We start from the raw sequence: 17,200 nt of genomic DNA, 5'->3' as shown, positions 1-17,200 counted from the left end.
ATTGTCCCACCCTTGACAACAGCAAGTTGACACCTAAGACATATGAACATGGTCACCCTTGTAAGACAGGGCCCAGGGCAGCAGTACCCTCTTGTAGGCAGTAGGGAGCGGGGAATGGCAATCTCCACACAGTCTGACCCCTTAAGTGTTTCAGTGTGACTGATGCCATAAACATGCTAACCAGATGCTGATGGATGGGCCTGGAGGCCCAAAGAACAACCCAGGTTCATTATATAAATGAGGGAGTGAAGGGAAGTCAAACAGCTTTCCCAAAATCATGAAGGAAGTTTGGGACTTCATCAGGAACTGAAACTAATTTTCTCCAGGTTCAGTGCTGTGCCCTCACTGTAGGGAGCCACCAAAAAATTGGGTATCTTCACACAAGCAGCCTCTGGGAGTCGGATCAGCTTCCCACAACACATAATAATTCCTCTCATTAAAATGGGATGCACAAACCAATGCCTAAAGTCCTCACCTCAGTGTTTCTCTCTTTTTACTTTATAGTGTAGCTGTAAATGCCTCAGAAAGAACATCACCAGCTGTACCTGCAAAACGACATGAACAGGTTTAGCTTACCCTCTAGCCTGACCAAGAAGGCACTTTGCATGCGTTCACACAGGACATGGATATTCATGCCAGCCAGGACACAGGAGAGGATGCTGCTTAGTTCCCCCATCACAAAGAGCAGCCACAAACCAAGGTGAGTCTCAGGCAGAAAAACTGGGCAAGAAAGATAATTTTTCCACCTCACAAATGGAACAAAAATTTCACTTGGAAAAAATTTAAACATTACCCAACGCTCTGGCCCCAGGGTCAAGGGTGCTGAGCCCTTACCACTCTCTCTAGGCTCAGAGCATCTAATTAGGTGCATAAGTATCTCCACCTTCTTTAAACGATTAAACTATTGTTGAAGCAGCACACACAGGGCCAGGGGCTTACAGGAAGATACCTTCTCTGTTGGATAGTTTTCAGGAATGTCAGACACTGATCTTTTATATCAATACAACCGAAGTCATCAAAACATCTACTTTAACTGTTTACTTAAGGATGCATCTGTTGCAAGCTGTGATTTTTTCTGAAAATCTGTCAGAGTCAGGAGCTGATCACTGTAAGAGAACAGAAAAGAACAGCTTTCTGGCCAAAATGGTACCATTCAATCCCTGCAAATGTTGCTGTATTTTAAAAATCAGATATTGGTGGCAGTAAATATAAATATTTTGCTTAAAATACTCCTGTCCTTATTTATAATTTACTTACAATTGGAAGCATTTTCAATGGAATGGTCTTAAAAAGATGTGGGATTCCAGGAGAAGGAAGGAGGTGTAGAAAAAAAGAGGAGAAAAACCCCATTGAGCTCTCTAACAAACTATAGAAAAGGCAGAATTGATTTCAGACAAGTTTGTGTGGAACCTTTCTTGTGTTCATGTGGGATCACACTTGACGTTTTTTTATTTATTTTCATTTTGGACTCAGTCAGCCTATTTGATCGAAGCTTCACTCAGTTCTTTCCAGCAAGGTTTCCACGATTTCAACCCAACATCATCATGGGAGTTGTATAACACCCAGTATAGGTCATTTTCCAACACATGTAAAATCAAGTTTACCACAGTCCTAAAGAAGTTTGCAAGAAAATACTGTATCCCTGTCATTTCTTCAAAAGCTAAACTTACAGTTTTGGCTGAGGTTTTATTCTCTGTTTTTACAATTAAGATACTGTCAAAGATAGCCCCCACACAGAATTCACAGGATATTGATTTATTTCAGAATGTAAAGTTTCTGCAATTTATGTCCCACTTGGTTCCGGAAAAAATTGTAGCCCCTAATTACGAGCCCACTGTGCTAGGTTCTGGACAAAGGCACAGCTACACTAGTTTAAATTCAGTAATATCGTGTTTGTGCTACTGAACGTTTTCATACCCTTATGCAATCAAAAGGAATGAAACTGACTGCTGCATCGTGATGTTCTCAAAAGCTCTGTATGATGCATAGACAACTTGTGTTCAGCTCTCCTCTAGGGAAAGAAACAACGCCTCCGTTTGGCAGATGGGCATGAGAATTTCAGTCATTTGACCATGATTACATGGCGTATCATTGAGAGAGGAGGGACTTGATAGTGGATACGGTGAACCAAGGAACCTGGGCTAAGACCTCTGTACTACCACGGATGTCCGATGTACACCACACACGAACTTCCAAAGTCGCAGAGATCACCAGTTCTCGATATCCCTCTGAAACAGCTCAACCCATTTAAGCCCCTTTGGCCTTGGAAAAAATCCTCTGTGCTCCCTGCCTGCAGAACGAGGGTAATGACATCTCCCTGTCTTGTCAGGATATTCATGTGCAGAGAGAGGCTGAAATGTTCCAGCAGTGGTCAGGCTGACCAAAGCAAGAGAACCCCCCACAGGACCTAGGCTCCCAGAAGCCACCAGACAGCTCAATTCATCTTCTCTAATTAAAAAAACAATAAATGCAGCGGAACAGGCTGTGTTCTCCCAGGCCTCTGCACCTCACTCATCACCACATGAAACCATGAAAACAGACCACCTGGTTTCATGAGGGGCAGTTTAACGAGGTGACGAACAATGCCAAGTCCTCCTTTCACTCCAAGGTATATGGATGTCTTCTCAAGGCCATGCAGAAACTCTTAGGTAGTGCTGGGCGTATATGTCCTGTTTCTTGGTGCTGGTATTGGATGTACAGTATTTCTAGGAACATTTTTCTCTGCCACTCGTCTGACCTTGGGAGCAGTCCCACTGCTCTGTGTAGGCAGCCATGGAATGCTCTGCCAAGCTCTATCAATTATTTAGCATCAAAAGGTAGACTTAATTTTTGTGATAAAAGAATGGATTTTATCTAAGGCTTGTTCCCCTTAAAGTGATTTACACAACTGGCCCCTCTAGTTGCTTCCCTTAACACAATTATTTACTTTTGCATTAATAGCCTTCCTCCACTTGGGTTATTTTTAGGAGCTTTTGGTAGCCTTTAGAATTTACTAGGTTTTTTCCCCTTGTCTTTTTAGTGGGGATTTTAAATTTCCCATCTCTCTGAACAGGCTGTTAAACACCAGTTTTGTCAGTGCTGGTGTAAAGCTGGAGCAGCTCTGGGAAGCAGCTCCCCTGGCTGTGTTCACACTTGGGTGTTGAGGTTGTCTCCGACCTGAGAAGCCATGGGGTGAGATTTAAGTTCAGAGCTGATAGTCAGGGCTCTCAGACTGCTCATCAGTCTATGGACTGATGAACATGAATGAAAGGCTTTAAAGCATTAATCTAGTCCCACCTCGGTTCCTTGCTTTAACCTCACTCTGCAATTTTTGGCAAGTTTAGGAAGGCTGGGATTTTTCCACCTAACATTAAATCAGGCATGAAGTCCTCAAGGGAATAAAGTGGGCATCTCCACAATGTGATTTACTCCACCCTAATGCAAATGGATCCCAAACTCAACACCTGACATTTAGGCAGCCAACTTCAGACGAAACAAGTCCCATTCGTGGTCCTCCATGAATATGGCAGACTCAAATGCCATGGTAATGGAAGGTGTTGGGAGAATTAATTTACAAAACCCATGCAAATTCACAGTTGTTCAGGCAAAAAGCTGCCAGAGGTACTAAAAATTCAAACTATGGGGACACGCTGGCAGAGGAGAGAGTCCAGGAGATAGTCCATTATCATTACTGGATTTTCTTACTTGATTATAAACGACCAACCCACAATATATAAGCTTAGCATCAGTTAAAAAGGAGAGAGAGGCACTCAGAGAGGCACTTTAACGAAGTCTAAGCTGGGTCCATGGAAAAGACAACATACCAGTACTTGCCAGAATAAACTTTTGGAGCTTACAAAACAGAAAAGTGGAAGCTATTATTCTTACAGCTATTATTAATGGTAATAATAAAACACTCACAAAATACGAAGGTCTTTCCTGTGGTACTTAACGGTTGGGATCACCGGTGCCAGAACCAGCCTGTAAAGAATAACTTTTTCTATTTTAAAATCATAAAAGCTTTCCAACTTGGCATGCAAGCCTGCAGTGTGGTTAGGGATGAGATAAAACTACTCTGTCTTCAAAGCACCTCTGCATCTGTAATGGGCTAAAATTATAGGAACTCTTGGTATGATAGTTTGGGGGAGCTGTACACAATCAGGGAATACTGGTTGATGCTATAAATCATAGAATCATTTAGGTTCGAAAAGACCATTATCATCAAGTCCAACCATAAAGCTGCTACATTATCTAATCCTTTGGGGATACGGACTCTAGCTTCATCTGTAAGGGCTATACAATGTCATCCAAAAAGTCTGTAAACATTAATGGTCATCCACTCTGAAGTGGCACCTTTGTCCACAGGGTTGGCTATCACAGAGAAACCCACTATACAGGCTCAGGAAAGGGGTCTCCCCATGAGGAAAGAAACCCCCAAGTGGCCAAGAAGTCAGACTCCAAGTCAAACTTTCACTTGTTTAAGCAAAGCAAGGGGTTACCTGGCAAAGATGTATTGCTGACTATTTTAAAGGAGGGACTAGAGAGACTTAGCATTGCAAACCATGGATAGAGGAGAAACGGCAGGCAGAAGAAAAGGTGCTTTTGCGGCAGTTTGTGCCAATCTTAATTATCAAAATTCCACCACATGTAGATGAAGAAATAAACCTGCTGCTCCCAGAGTGCTCTCTGCAATGTCCACACACCAAATACTGCTTACTGAAAATAAAACTGGTGTAAGCGTGACTTTAACTTCATCCATCTCTACATGGATCCTTCTAAACGATCCCAAAGTGCAGGTGTCAGGTGACCAGCACGATTCAAAGCTGGCAACCAGTCAGTCCTTGATATCCTGCGACTGAGGAACAGCCTCAGCATTGCACCAGTCTAAGCATCTGAGACTTCCAGTTGCCCAAAGGAACACAAGTGAGTATGTAAGAGAGACCTGTAGGCAATCTGTCCATTCTGAAGGCCTATGGTAGCAAAGAATACACTTTAAGACCCAACAGAACTAATTTTAGGACAGAAACAGTCAGAGAAGAAATACAATTCTTGACTGCTGTTGCTCTTATGGCAGCGTCGCACAGAAGCCCTACCCAAGGTGCAGGTCACTGAACTATATGCAGTAGACACACAAGAAGAGACAGTGGCTGCCAAGAGAATTTTGTAGTCTAAATTACAGAATTTTCCCATTATTCAATTTTAACCACTTGCCCCCTTCCCTCCTGGAGCCAATCCCAGCTTTTCTGTTAAACACATCTCTCAGCATTTTAAGTTGTATACAGCAAAGCAATGCAAGGCAGGGAAGCTAAGAATGTGCTTGTACTGGTCATGTTCCTTTTCCTGGAAAACGTGAACTGAGTGAAAAACATTCCTTGGAGAAGATCCCTGCCCTTCCAGGGTGGACAGAGAAGATGACTTCATAGGGGCTGTTCTCATTCTAATTCATCTGAGTCTCAGGCCACACAAACTATAAATTTTTTCAGTGCACTGAGGTCTGCTGGGATGCTGGCATTTCCTCCTCCTCATTTACATGGTCTTCCCATAATCTAGCACTGAGATAAGCTGAACTGCTTAAGGACTCCCTGCCAATGCCACTTGGGGCTTGCTTATGGAAGACCTCTGGAGAGTGATGGGAGGTGCTCCCTGCCCTTCTCCTCTGCCTATGAAAGGGCTGAGTGTGCTACTTCTGCAGAACTGAGCATTCCTGCCAGCCCATAAATCAAGTGACCAAACTCCATCCCAATCTCTGCAAAAAAGCCTCATACTCTGCCTTTGCAGCACACACAGGGCAAAGAGCTGTATTTCATCAACCGAAGCCCTAATATAAGAGGAGAGTCGTTACCTCCTGAAAAAAAAAAAACCCACCACCAACAACCTTACTAGTTCTGAAGCTTGGCTTCCCCGTGTTTACACCAAATGACTTGTTGAACTTCATTATATACAAAGTATTTCCATAGATCAGAGGCAGGGAGACCTGTGCAGCTAACATAAAATAAATTACCACCCCGTGATAAATGGTTCTATTAGCAATCCAGATTGTTAAACTCAGATACAACAGGATGAAGGGAGCGCTGCCCCATTCATTCTCCCTCCGGCAGATACTGAGTTGTAAATAGGTTATTTTGTGTGTAAATAACACATTAAAACTCAGCATTAGCCGTGTCTTTTGATAGAGAGGAAATTGTTCCAAATAAATAATTTCGGACAGGAATGTAAAATAAGCCAGATTTAATAGTGCATGCCTGCTGTAGCCGTGTTAAACATGACTAAAATGATAAACCCCAGAATATACTAATAGTAAACTATGCTCTGACATCAAAGTAATGAGGCTGTATTTTTACCCAGCTTTAGAAATGCTAAAATTAGTCTTGACAGAGCCAGACATCAGAAAAATGTTTCAAACATAAACACCATCAATTTGGGAACTTGGTGTTTGTGTCATACAGAGGGTGGGGTGGAGAGGGAAAGGTACATTCTGGGCCTTGTTAAAGTCAGGCAGTTAGCATTTAGGAGAGTTTGTATTTAATTTTTATTACAAGATGAGAAACCCATCTTCTTAAATATCTCTGCCTTTGAAAGAGTGGCTCGTTTAAATTTCCCTTCCAGCCACGTGTCTGGGGCTTCCTTGTGCATGCAGGTATGGAGAATGTTGCAGTGCCAGCCTGGAGGACACAACCCAGTCTCACTCATGTTGTGCTCTGTTCCAAAGCCTCCTCCTCTACGCAGTAACGTGCACTTTTGCATTCAGCAAAAGGGTTCTCTAAACCCGAAGTGTTATGAGTTGCCCTTCTAGAAGTGGACACACCAAAACTGAGAGCCTCTTCTGCAGATTTGACTTGTCTGTAGCTCCTACATACTGTCATTTATAAATAGTTTCCATCTCAGCCACACATACATATGTGCCCCTACTGAAACAGAAAAGAGGAGCTTTGATTCCTTGGCCAGCATGATTTATGGAAAAATACAAAATTAGGAGACATTTCCCTGATGTCATTTCTGTGAGGCCAATTTCTGAACATCTGATCAATGAGTTACTATAAAAAACTGTCACAGAAGATCTCTAAAACAGCAGTTTCAGAAGAACAGAAATATGGGATGCAGATTGTTTGTACAAAAGGACTCTTCTCCACTGCCAGCATCAACCATATCGATCTCTTTTCCTACAGCCATACCTTAATTTGTTAGAGGCTGGAAACATTTGGGACAAATATCCAAAGCAGGGGAACTAGAAGTGGAGATGGAACATATTACCTTGTGATAATGTAGTCTAAATAATAATATAACTAAATAGTATTCTTCAGTTATTTAGCTAATATTCAGTTTGTTGCTTCAATTACCTTAATTATAAATAAAACCTTATGAATCTAATCATTTCTACAAGTGAAAAAAAAAGCCTTACGATCTGAGAAACATGCAAAACATGCTGTGCTGGCACTCCATCTGTGTGACTCAGTAGAATAAAGGAGAAGAAATGTGTTGTGAATTACATTTGTTTGGCTCTTGAGAGCAGCTTGGCGATCTGCAGCGCTAGCTGAGCCTCACTGCCACTTTCTCATATGCTAGTACAAAGGGTAAAACTTCTGCAATAAATAAAATCAAGAGTTTGTCTTGGATGAGAATGAACACTTGTTTGTATGGCCCCAAAGCAGGGTGGGGAGCTCAGAGGCCCACCCTTTAAAACTGATCCTCTCCTTAAGCTGAACTTCCTAATTAATCTCCAAGCCTCATTTGCTTTCTTCTGTAAAAATAAGAGCATAAATATGTGTATTTCTGGCCTGTTATGAGTAATTGCTCTAGTTTAGGGAATCAAACATTATATTAGCATGAATACGACGTAAGTACAGTCTCATCTCTACCCAGACTTTTTGTTATCACCTGCTAAATCATACCTTGCAGTTAACTCATGTTAGAAGAAAACTTTGTATTATTTTTTCTACTTACAAGCACATGCACAAGCATGCTGCCCTCTTTCAGGAGCCTGTATTATGTCTCAAATCAGAGTTCAAAGGAAAGCGTGCCGAACCACAAAAGCATGTGCATTACCTGCAGAGTCCTGGGGGCAGCATCCAATCACACACTGCTTCGCTGCTGGCCATTTTGGGTCATTTATGAGCGTTTCTTTTCACAGCATGACATACATTTCACTCTTTACATCTCATTACACAATGCTTTCATCATAATTCTCCTGACATCTTCAAATAATCCTGAATTTACTTCTCCACTTCCTCATAATAAAAGCAGAAATACTGAGCCCATAAATAATTTTTTTTCCAAAGGTGAGAGGACACTGCTAACAGGACATGTTATACTGGACATTTAAAAACCAATTAGGTCTCCAGGGATGCCACATGAGCTGATGGGGACACCACCTCGGGGCATTCTCATTTCCACTGGATCTCTGGAAATGTGGTGACTGCTTCTTCGGTGGAGGCACTCCCAAGGCAAGTGGCAAATGGGGAGAAGGCATTTATGAATAAACAGCACATCTATGGGTTGTGAGTTTGAGCACATGCTTGGACTGTGTTGGTGCCAATCAACCCTTCGGGTCTGCCAGTCACTGAGATGATACCTCAAGTGTGCTGCATCAATAGTTCCTACAGCCTGTGCTTCTTCAACAGGGATCTGCTGGGGGACGGCACACTTCTGCAGGCTGCTGTCTCTGCCTTTTCCCTATTTCTGCTTCCTGGCAAGCTTTCCTTTCTGTCACTTTGTGCAGTGCTTGTGATGAAGGTGCCTCAGAGCCATCCAGCGACATGAAACTGTCTTTCCCTTCAAACAACTCTGTAAAACATTTTCTGGTTCTTTTTAAGAAAAAACTTTCTTTTTGCTAACAAAACCTAACAAAATTCATCAAACACAGGAACTAATCTGATAGATTATAATCTAGCCACTACTACCTTATTCTGTGCATCTGAATCTTCACAGGTCAATGGGGAAATGAAAACTGAGTCACAAAGATTATGAAAAAGGAGGAGAGATAAAGCAGATTTAAGTAATTTGGGTTGGAAAGTATCTTCAAAACTCAGCCAACAGAAAACTCAGACTCTCCAGTCGAGCTGGGTAAGAAACAGAAGAGCTCTCAGAAGAGTCATTCTGTTTTCCTGGGGTGATGAAAAACCACCCTGCAGTGAAGGAAGGGGAGGGGAAAGGTTCATTTTGAGGTAGACTCAGGCTAGCAATAACGTATATTTTAAAGAGTTAAAAAAAAAGCTGCCTGCAAAGTTTACACAGCTGAGATGTCTCTTCTCACATCCAAACTGGTGCAGCCCCTTCTAAGTTTGTCTCTTTATATCCTGTCCATAGAGGACACCCAGTCCTCAGCAAGAGCAGTTGCAGTGCCTTGCCAGCAGGCACAGTCTTGCCCACAGCTGTGCCACCATGATGGGTCCTGGCACCAATTTGGAGATCCACCAGCATACATGTGCCAAAGAGGGATGTGTGTTTTGCCTGCCACAGCGAGCAAGAGGAGGCAGGAGCAACATCCCTACATGTCCCCCTGCACACCCACCAATAATGGCTCCATGCCTATAGCTGTCCACAAGAGCTTCCCAGTTGACTCCAACAGCAGCAAGACCAAAATCTTGCTTAAAACATGGATGAAAAAAGAAATCAGGACCTGAGCTGTTTCTGACATTAACAGGAATGGCACAAGTGGGGGCTTTTCTTTGTGAACATTCTTGCATTAGGTCTGGACATTCCCAAATTCCTCCCTAATCATGAAATCCCCGCAGCAATTACTAAGACTGTGCACTCTGTTTAGCTCATTAGCAGGATCACAGCTGGCACACGACACTCCTTCCTGACCACGGTAACAGGGTGCTCTCCATCACCAGCCAGCCTCACCAGTCATTCTTTACCTCCACCGTGGAGAGGTGGAGGGCACTGTGCTGCCACCACTACACAGCACCAGTCAGATGGTGGCAAGCACTGATGGGATGCCCCAACTCCCTGACAGCCACCTCTCACCACCCATCCTGTCCCTTGCCCTGGCCCAGGTCTCTGGGACTGGCGGTGACCGGTCTCGGTGCAGTGACGTTTGGATGCCGCACGGTGACACAGCTTCCCGTTCCTCTGACCCCCGACGGCCAAGAACCCCAATAAACTCAGTGTGTTCACAGGAAGACAGATGCCACTATACTTATTAAATTCTTACAGTCTAATGAAAAACACCCCTGCTGCTTTCAAATTGTGGAAAACATAAAGTACCTCCTTGTGCCACTGCCGCTCCTGCAGCTGTTAAAGGAGTGGGTTTCTTCCCCGTCTCTGTAAAGCCATTCCCCTCCAGAACGGCACCTTTTCCTTCTTTTTTCCCAACAGCCGTTGAAGCAGAGGTTTCCATCTTAGACAGGCATCTTCCAGCTCAGAAACCCTAGAGGACATAAAACAAAACCGGATTCTGGTCACCACTCACAAAACAGGCAAAATCAGCTCCACGAGGAAGCGGCAGAAGGTTTGGCAGAGCTCAAAAGTAAATGGTGAGCAACAAAGAATTCCCGGGTTTCTAACTCCAGCAGCACAGCCACTACAGCAGTCGCAGGCACAAAGGGCACAACCATGTGAAGGGATAGGTGTTCTCATAGACCTAAAAGGATCAGGATCAAAAAGCAATTTTCCCCACATAAACTTGGGCTACACAATAAAGTTGATGAGTCCAAAGCGCTTTCCAGGATGATAGGATAGATCAGACGCAAAAATTAACCAGGTATAAATCCCATTTGTCCATCCTACACATGACCTAGTACACCATAAGAAAAAAGTCAGCTAAAAATTTCCAATATAATACAGATAAACATACATTTAAGGTGTTTTTTTACTTTCCCACAGCTGGCCCTTACACTGTGTCCTGGTTTGGAACCAGTGTCCTGACCAGAACTTTTCCACAATGGTTACAGATAAGCCATAGCAGGTCTGCCAGAGCCCATCCAGTTCTCACTGGTGAAGGGTAACAGCCATGATTCCTCTCTCTCCCAAAAAAGTTCTTCAATTCTGACCAGTTGCATCTGAAAATCAGCTACAGCTTTACCTCCATTAAAAATGGTGAAATAAGTTCTGTGAAAGATATACAAACAAGATACCAAAGCACAAATAAACTGGTTTTCTAAACTTAGGTCGATGAAACATAGCAGTTCCTGAAGTTTGTTAGCTTGACCATTTGTTCTGCATGATTCAGACTTAGTTGGTCTCCCAAATGAGTATCCCAAGAGGCATACTTTGTTTCTGAATGCAAATACTTTTGTTCACCCCGTTTTAACTAGTTTTGTTTCACATGTCTCCACCTGACTCCTGCTTTCACAGAACCCGCACAGTTACCTGGCACTGGCCTCAGGCTAGTCTTGGAAAAACCCACTGCTAATTCCTCCTTTCCTTTCTAATTTTAATGCAGATCTGCAATTTTTCACATGCAAATTTTCAAATGCAAATTTTTCAGCTCCTGAGATACTCTGGAGCACACTGGCTGTTTACCTCACCAGAATTAATGGGATCAGGCAAAAAATGTCTGGGAAACCAGAAAACTTCTTTGTGTGTGCAGGTAGTTTTATTGCACTGTGCCAGCTCAAACTTCTCTCCCTTTGCTCTAGAGGACTGACTCCTGAACATCTTGGATTAAAACGTTAACTCTCCTAAAAACTTTAAAGCACAAAGATTTCAGGAACTCCCACCCCTGCTGGCACCCTAGAGGGACCTGGTGAGTGGTGGATGTGGCAGCTCTGGCAGAATGGTGTCCCACCAAGGCTGTGTGCTGTGACCCGAGCAGCTCATCCTAGGAGCCCCCAGGCACGGCTCGCATTAATGGGACAACTAAGTGATGGATCTGCGGTCACAGTTTGCAGTTGTAAACTGTGAAGCTTCCATAGGAAATGACAGGACCCACAATTACAGGCTTTACTGATGACATCAGGCTCCAGTGAATACCAAGGTGGCCCCTCAAGGTCCTGCCCCGGCATGTGCTGGGCTTGATGGCAAACACGGGATGGGCTCCTGGGGGCCAGGACTTTACACTGGTTTAATCCAGGAATCAGGTTGGGTTACAGACCACGTATGAAATAAATACACTCGAACTGGAGGAGTATTTGACCTAGGTCTGACAGCCTGGGCTTCTGTTCGTTAAGCAAATAAACTTCAGAGGTTCTATTACTAGCCCCCCACCTGTTTCTTCTTAGTCCCTCCTTTCAAGGCTTTGCACTTTTGTTTGAAACCAGATGCTGCCCCTCGCACCCCCATCCCCCCTTCCCTGGTTACCCTGACCCTGGGGGCAGCCCCAAGGGTGAGGGATCTTGCTCAGGGCACTGTAGAGCTCAGCAGCCAGCGAGGGGAAGGAAGGAACTAGTAACAGAAATTGTTCTGTGAAACATGCAGGTTAGAGCCACGCTTTCTTCCAGAGAGGCGCCTGAAGCAAAATCTCTAAATCCCTGCCACAGACACCTCAGTAGGGACCCAGTTTTTTAGATATGTCATTTATCCAACTGGAATGTGACAGGAGATCAGGCCCATATTTGAAAATCTGGTCTTTACAGGTGTATTAACTATGAATTAAAAAAAATATTCAAGTGTTTGTAATAAGTGGTTGTATTAAACACGTAAATCTTCAAATACTGGATTAGAAAAAAAATAAATAATGCAACTTCTCTAATCTCACAGGATTTAGGGTAATAAGCCTATAATTATTTTTGCTTCGTAAAGGTGCCTGGGGCAGACCAGGCTGATGATGAGGTTCCAAACTTTTCCCTGAGTCAGCAGCAGCCAAAATTCATTCTCCTTCCACAGCACGCCACAACCAGAGCTGATCATCCCAGCCTAGGAGGACACGAGCATCCTTCCCACCACATCCTGCTCTGCTCAGCACCTTCACCCACAGACTGGGACAGAGATGAGCGAGCAAAGGAGCACCAACACTGATTTCATATCCCACCTTCTGCAATTTCACAGACAATGGCTGAGAGCTGGTGACCAGCAGACTTCCCAGCAGTGCTTTGGTGTAATGTGTGATCAGGACACAGTGCTGGAACTCTGGAGATTTAGGTTCCCATCATGGATCTGCTAGAGTCTTCTCTGTGTCCCTGGGTAAAAAGCTTAACTCCTCTCTTGCAGCTACTTTCCACAGCCATAAAACAGGAAATAGTACTTTGCCCTATTTGCAAAGTGCTTTGAGATCCTTGGAGGCACAAGGCTATGGAAGTGTTTTTATTACCAGTATAAGAAGATATATTGGTGGAGGCAGTCAATCCACACTATCCAAGAGCACAACATCCATTTTTTAAGCAATACATACTTTGCTTTCTGTTCGATGCTAAACTTTTTCTGCTGCTCTGTGCCACACAGAATTTATAAATTCAATGACAGATTAATCTTAGCAGCGAGCCATTTGGCATGAAAAAGGGTTTCACAGGGAGCCTGCTTTTTCCTGTAAAGAGCATGCATTTAGGAGTGACTATACGGAGAAAGACCCTATGCACTTATTCAAGCACAACTCTCTGCCCTCCGTCATTACTCAGAATTAGAAACCAGAATGGATTACTCAGATTGTTCCTAAGGTTTGTAGCTTTCTCTGCAGGAGGAGGGTTGGGTAATTGATTTTGACACTAATACCAGCACTATTCATATGCCCTGTAATATAATTCTGCAGCGACACTAAAAAGGCAGCCATCTGAGATCTGAACAAGGAAAGTGCTATATGATTTGCCCTAGACAACCCCAGCTATTTTAACAGTTGTGTTGTATATTAAAAGGGAGAAATCCCAACAGAATTAAAAACAACAAAGTCACATTTGCCTTTGAGGGAAAACAAGAAGCTGTAAACTTTCCTAATAAAACAATCCCTCCCACTAAGTGCTTGAGGAATGGTCGAAAGTGCTGTCCCAAAATGCTTGTCTCTTTTGGAGGGCTTCAGCCTGAGCAGGACTGCTAGCAAGCATAGGAATAAACAGACACTCATCAGCCATAGCCCCTACACACCCTTTTTTTGAAAAGGCATTATTTCCTTCTTCAGGATTGTTCTTTCATCAGGAAACCTCCTTCTCTTCCCCTAGACAGGGTAGGAAACATTTTTTTTTTCCCTGTGAAAAATGAATGACCAGTTTTGGCCATCTCTGCTCAAAGCTAAGTAGCACCATGGGAGTGAGCCTCTCTGGCAGAGGGCAGGTACTGCCAGTAGCATTGTGACACAGGTCAAATCCTGAATGCCACCTTCAAGCTTGGCAGCCCCATGGAAGAAAGGGGTTTCCAAAGTATGCTTCCAGAAGCCGTCTTGACAGGATACAGCTTCAGTGTTGCTGGCTCCTGGCAAGACCAGTGGGAGCTGGGATAACCAAGGGCAGCCTTTGCACAGCTCTCACCAGGTTTGTTCTCATACAACCACAAGAAGATAGTTGATCAGTTTTGCCACATCACCCCCCCATGTAGGTACAATCCCAGGCTTGATATGTATATCTGGCATGCTGCTCTAGTTAAGATAAACAAAGAGATACTCCCACCATCTCTTCTTCAGCAGTGGACTGTGTCATACAGTTAAAGCCTTCTGAATACATGATCTACTTATGAAATTCAGTGTGAACCAACTGTTCTGAATATTGGCTTAATACAGTGGCTGCTGTGATCCTTTTCAGTCTCCCAGGGTTTGAGCCAAATTATGTTCTCAATTACAGGGAAGTAGCAGCAGTTAACCCGGTGAAGTCATAGGCTCTATACCACAGCAAAACTTGACCCCTCTATTTTCTTTTATATCAGCAACAGCTTCAAATTACTAAAGAAAGTTTTCTCTGTCCACATGCCACTACTAAATGTTAGGACTGTCCAAACATGCTGTCTGTTGCTGAAGGACCTACAAGTGTTTACAGAATAAAAGCAGGTAAAAGCAGCATAAATACTAATTCAGAACTAATCACTTTCGGGGTCCTCTTGACACAAGGTTTCCCATTTGGACAGCTCTTAGGAATGGTCTGCTTGGGCCAATCCTACAGGGTTGATTACACATGGAAATTAGAGCTGTATGCTGGGGCATGCATGAATAGAGCAGTCACTGTCTGTCTCAGGGCCCCTCCTGCCCCTTCCCCTTGAGAAACGTTCTGTGGTGGGTCCCTACCAGCTTCTGGGAGACATCATGGGGATGGAGGAAAGGAAGCAGAGACAAACTTGTGCTGACAGGAGCAGTGTTAGCAGGGCACAGAGCTGCTCAGGGCTTATTCTGCTTTTCTACCTCCTTCCCCAACTCCTGCTTAGAGAAGAGTGATACCAGGCTGCCAAAGGGAGGGAGGAGGGAGCTGTGCTGACTTTCAGCAAAGAGAATAGAAATACACACAAGTTCTGGCCACCCGACCCCAAATGTAAGGATAAAATTGCTAAGAAAGCTGGGTGTTAACAAGGCTTCATCAAACAGTTCCAGCCCATGGCAAAAGTTCCATCACTCAAAAAAATGAAAAGAAAAAAAGAAAAGAAAAAAAAAGAGAGAGAGAGACAAAAAAACCCAGTAGAGTTGGCAACACTGCAATAGTTATACAGGTTCTGGAATGTACAAAGGCTGAAATCAGAGACTTACAATCTCTTTTGAACTTCAAAAACAACAAGTCTCTTCAAATCACTCTGTTAATTGGCTTTAAATTAGACTTCTAAGTTTAATGAACAAATCTTTTGCGTACGGCATGAAACGGATACGCTTCTAGATTAACTTCCTGATCAACACCATCTGCCATTTCCATATGGCAACAGCAAACCAAAAGCATAAGGAAGAAGCCACTCTGTGTTACTGTGAGGGGTCAAAGGGCACCCAGGACTGCCTGGTACTTGGCAGTGTTTCTCTGTTCTGTAATAACATCACCTCCAACCAGCTCCAGAGGTTCCAGAGATATTCCAGGCATAACTCTGTCTAGGGAGGTAAAGAAAGGAAAAATGCAGGGTGGGAAGGAGGGATGTTTGCAAGGATGACTGGGTGGATGTGGAAAGAGCAGGACATCCCTCAAGATGGAGAAGAGCCTGGAAGACAAGAAATAAGGGGATAGAGGGATAGCCTTACAAACTTACTGAAGAGTATGAGTGAATGGAAGTACAGGCACAAGGCAGGCAATGGCAAATCATGTGGAAAGAGAGAAGCATGGGAAAGAGGAAGAAACAGACTGCAGACAGAGCTGGTACCATGGGAGATGGAGATCCATGCTCTACTGGGGCAGGGGAAGGCGCAACATGACATCTAATATGGCAGGGAACAGGACAGGGCATAGAGGGAAGAGAGACAAAAAACATTAAGGGAACTCACAGGGGAAAAAAAAAAAATCGAGATGTAAGGGTCTCTGGTGGAAGAAATATGCCCTGAAAACAGCTTCAAAGAATGCCGCCCTGCAGCATGGTCTATCACTCTTTGTAGATGGAGTATCTAGACTTTGTGGCCAGGCACATAAAGAATCTACTGCTTCACATGGTGCCAGGCAAAAGGAAATATGTGCAAGGAAACAATGTCAGATATACCTCAGAGTCACAACTGCTGTGCCCCCTTACACTGACACTGACCACAGCAGCCTTTCACTTCCTTCAGCCTTCCTTCAAACAAGGACAGCGGTGTTAGTGGTGGCAATCAGAAATTATCACCATATGGATGGTCTTTAAGTATTCAGCTACTTGCTTCTCAACTAGAATTCAGCAGCTGGATGTTCCTTGGAGACCTTCCAGGAGGGACCAGTCACTGATGTGTCCTGGACAGCAAGGCAATAATGCTGGTGTCTGCACTGGGGCACCCAGCCCTCTGGGACCCCTGGTCCTGGGCAGAGCTGACAGATGTGGCAAAAGACCTGTGGGAGACATGCGTCCTTCAGAAATGTCAACCACAGGTCAGGCTATCCCAGGACATTCTGTGGCACCAGATGGCAACACTGAGGCCAGCCTATTGTAACATACAGAGGTTTTCCCCTTCTAAAGCCATTTACTTTCTGGGCTGCATTTATTGGAAAGGAAAAAGCATTGAATAAAGAAACTCATATTTCACCCATTCTTCAGGTTTAGCTTGCTCTTCTTATTTTGCACAAACACTAATGTCACTTGAATATTGCTGCTTCATTACAAATGAGACCAATTTATAAAATACCAGATAAATTTGAATCGTTTCCCCACTTGGAGTATATTTTCAAGTTGCCAACCTTAAAGCCTTGAACAGAAATTATCTTTCAGGTGCTGGATTATAAACAATTACAATACATCATCAAAACATACAAACAGACATAAAAGCTCAAAGCCAGAC

The 17,200-nt window shown here is 43.7% G+C and overlaps 1 protein-coding gene across 1 annotated transcript in view; it reads right to left on the bottom strand.

The window, feature by feature from the left end:
- The window catches only part of GLI2 (GLI family zinc finger 2), a 191,186-nt gene that overhangs the window by 131,228 nt on the left and 42,758 nt on the right, over positions 1–17,200 (bottom strand). Inside the window, exon 2 of the mRNA XM_027725639.2 lies at positions 10,186–10,348. Coding sequence (XP_027581440.2) covers positions 10,186–10,318 — 133 coding nt within the window. The 5' untranslated portion in view covers positions 10,319–10,348. The remainder of the gene's footprint in view (positions 1–10,185; positions 10,349–17,200) is intronic.

The sequence above is a fragment of the Pipra filicauda genome, unplaced genomic scaffold (genome assembly GCF_003945595.2).
Source record: "Pipra filicauda isolate LSUMZ 115617 unplaced genomic scaffold, ASM394559v2 scaffold10_size6260569_pilon, whole genome shotgun sequence".
NCBI lineage: Eukaryota > Metazoa > Chordata > Aves > Passeriformes > Pipridae > Pipra > Pipra filicauda.
The sequence above is the reverse complement of the archived record's forward strand: the minus strand, read 5'-3'. Positions and strand labels throughout refer to the sequence as shown.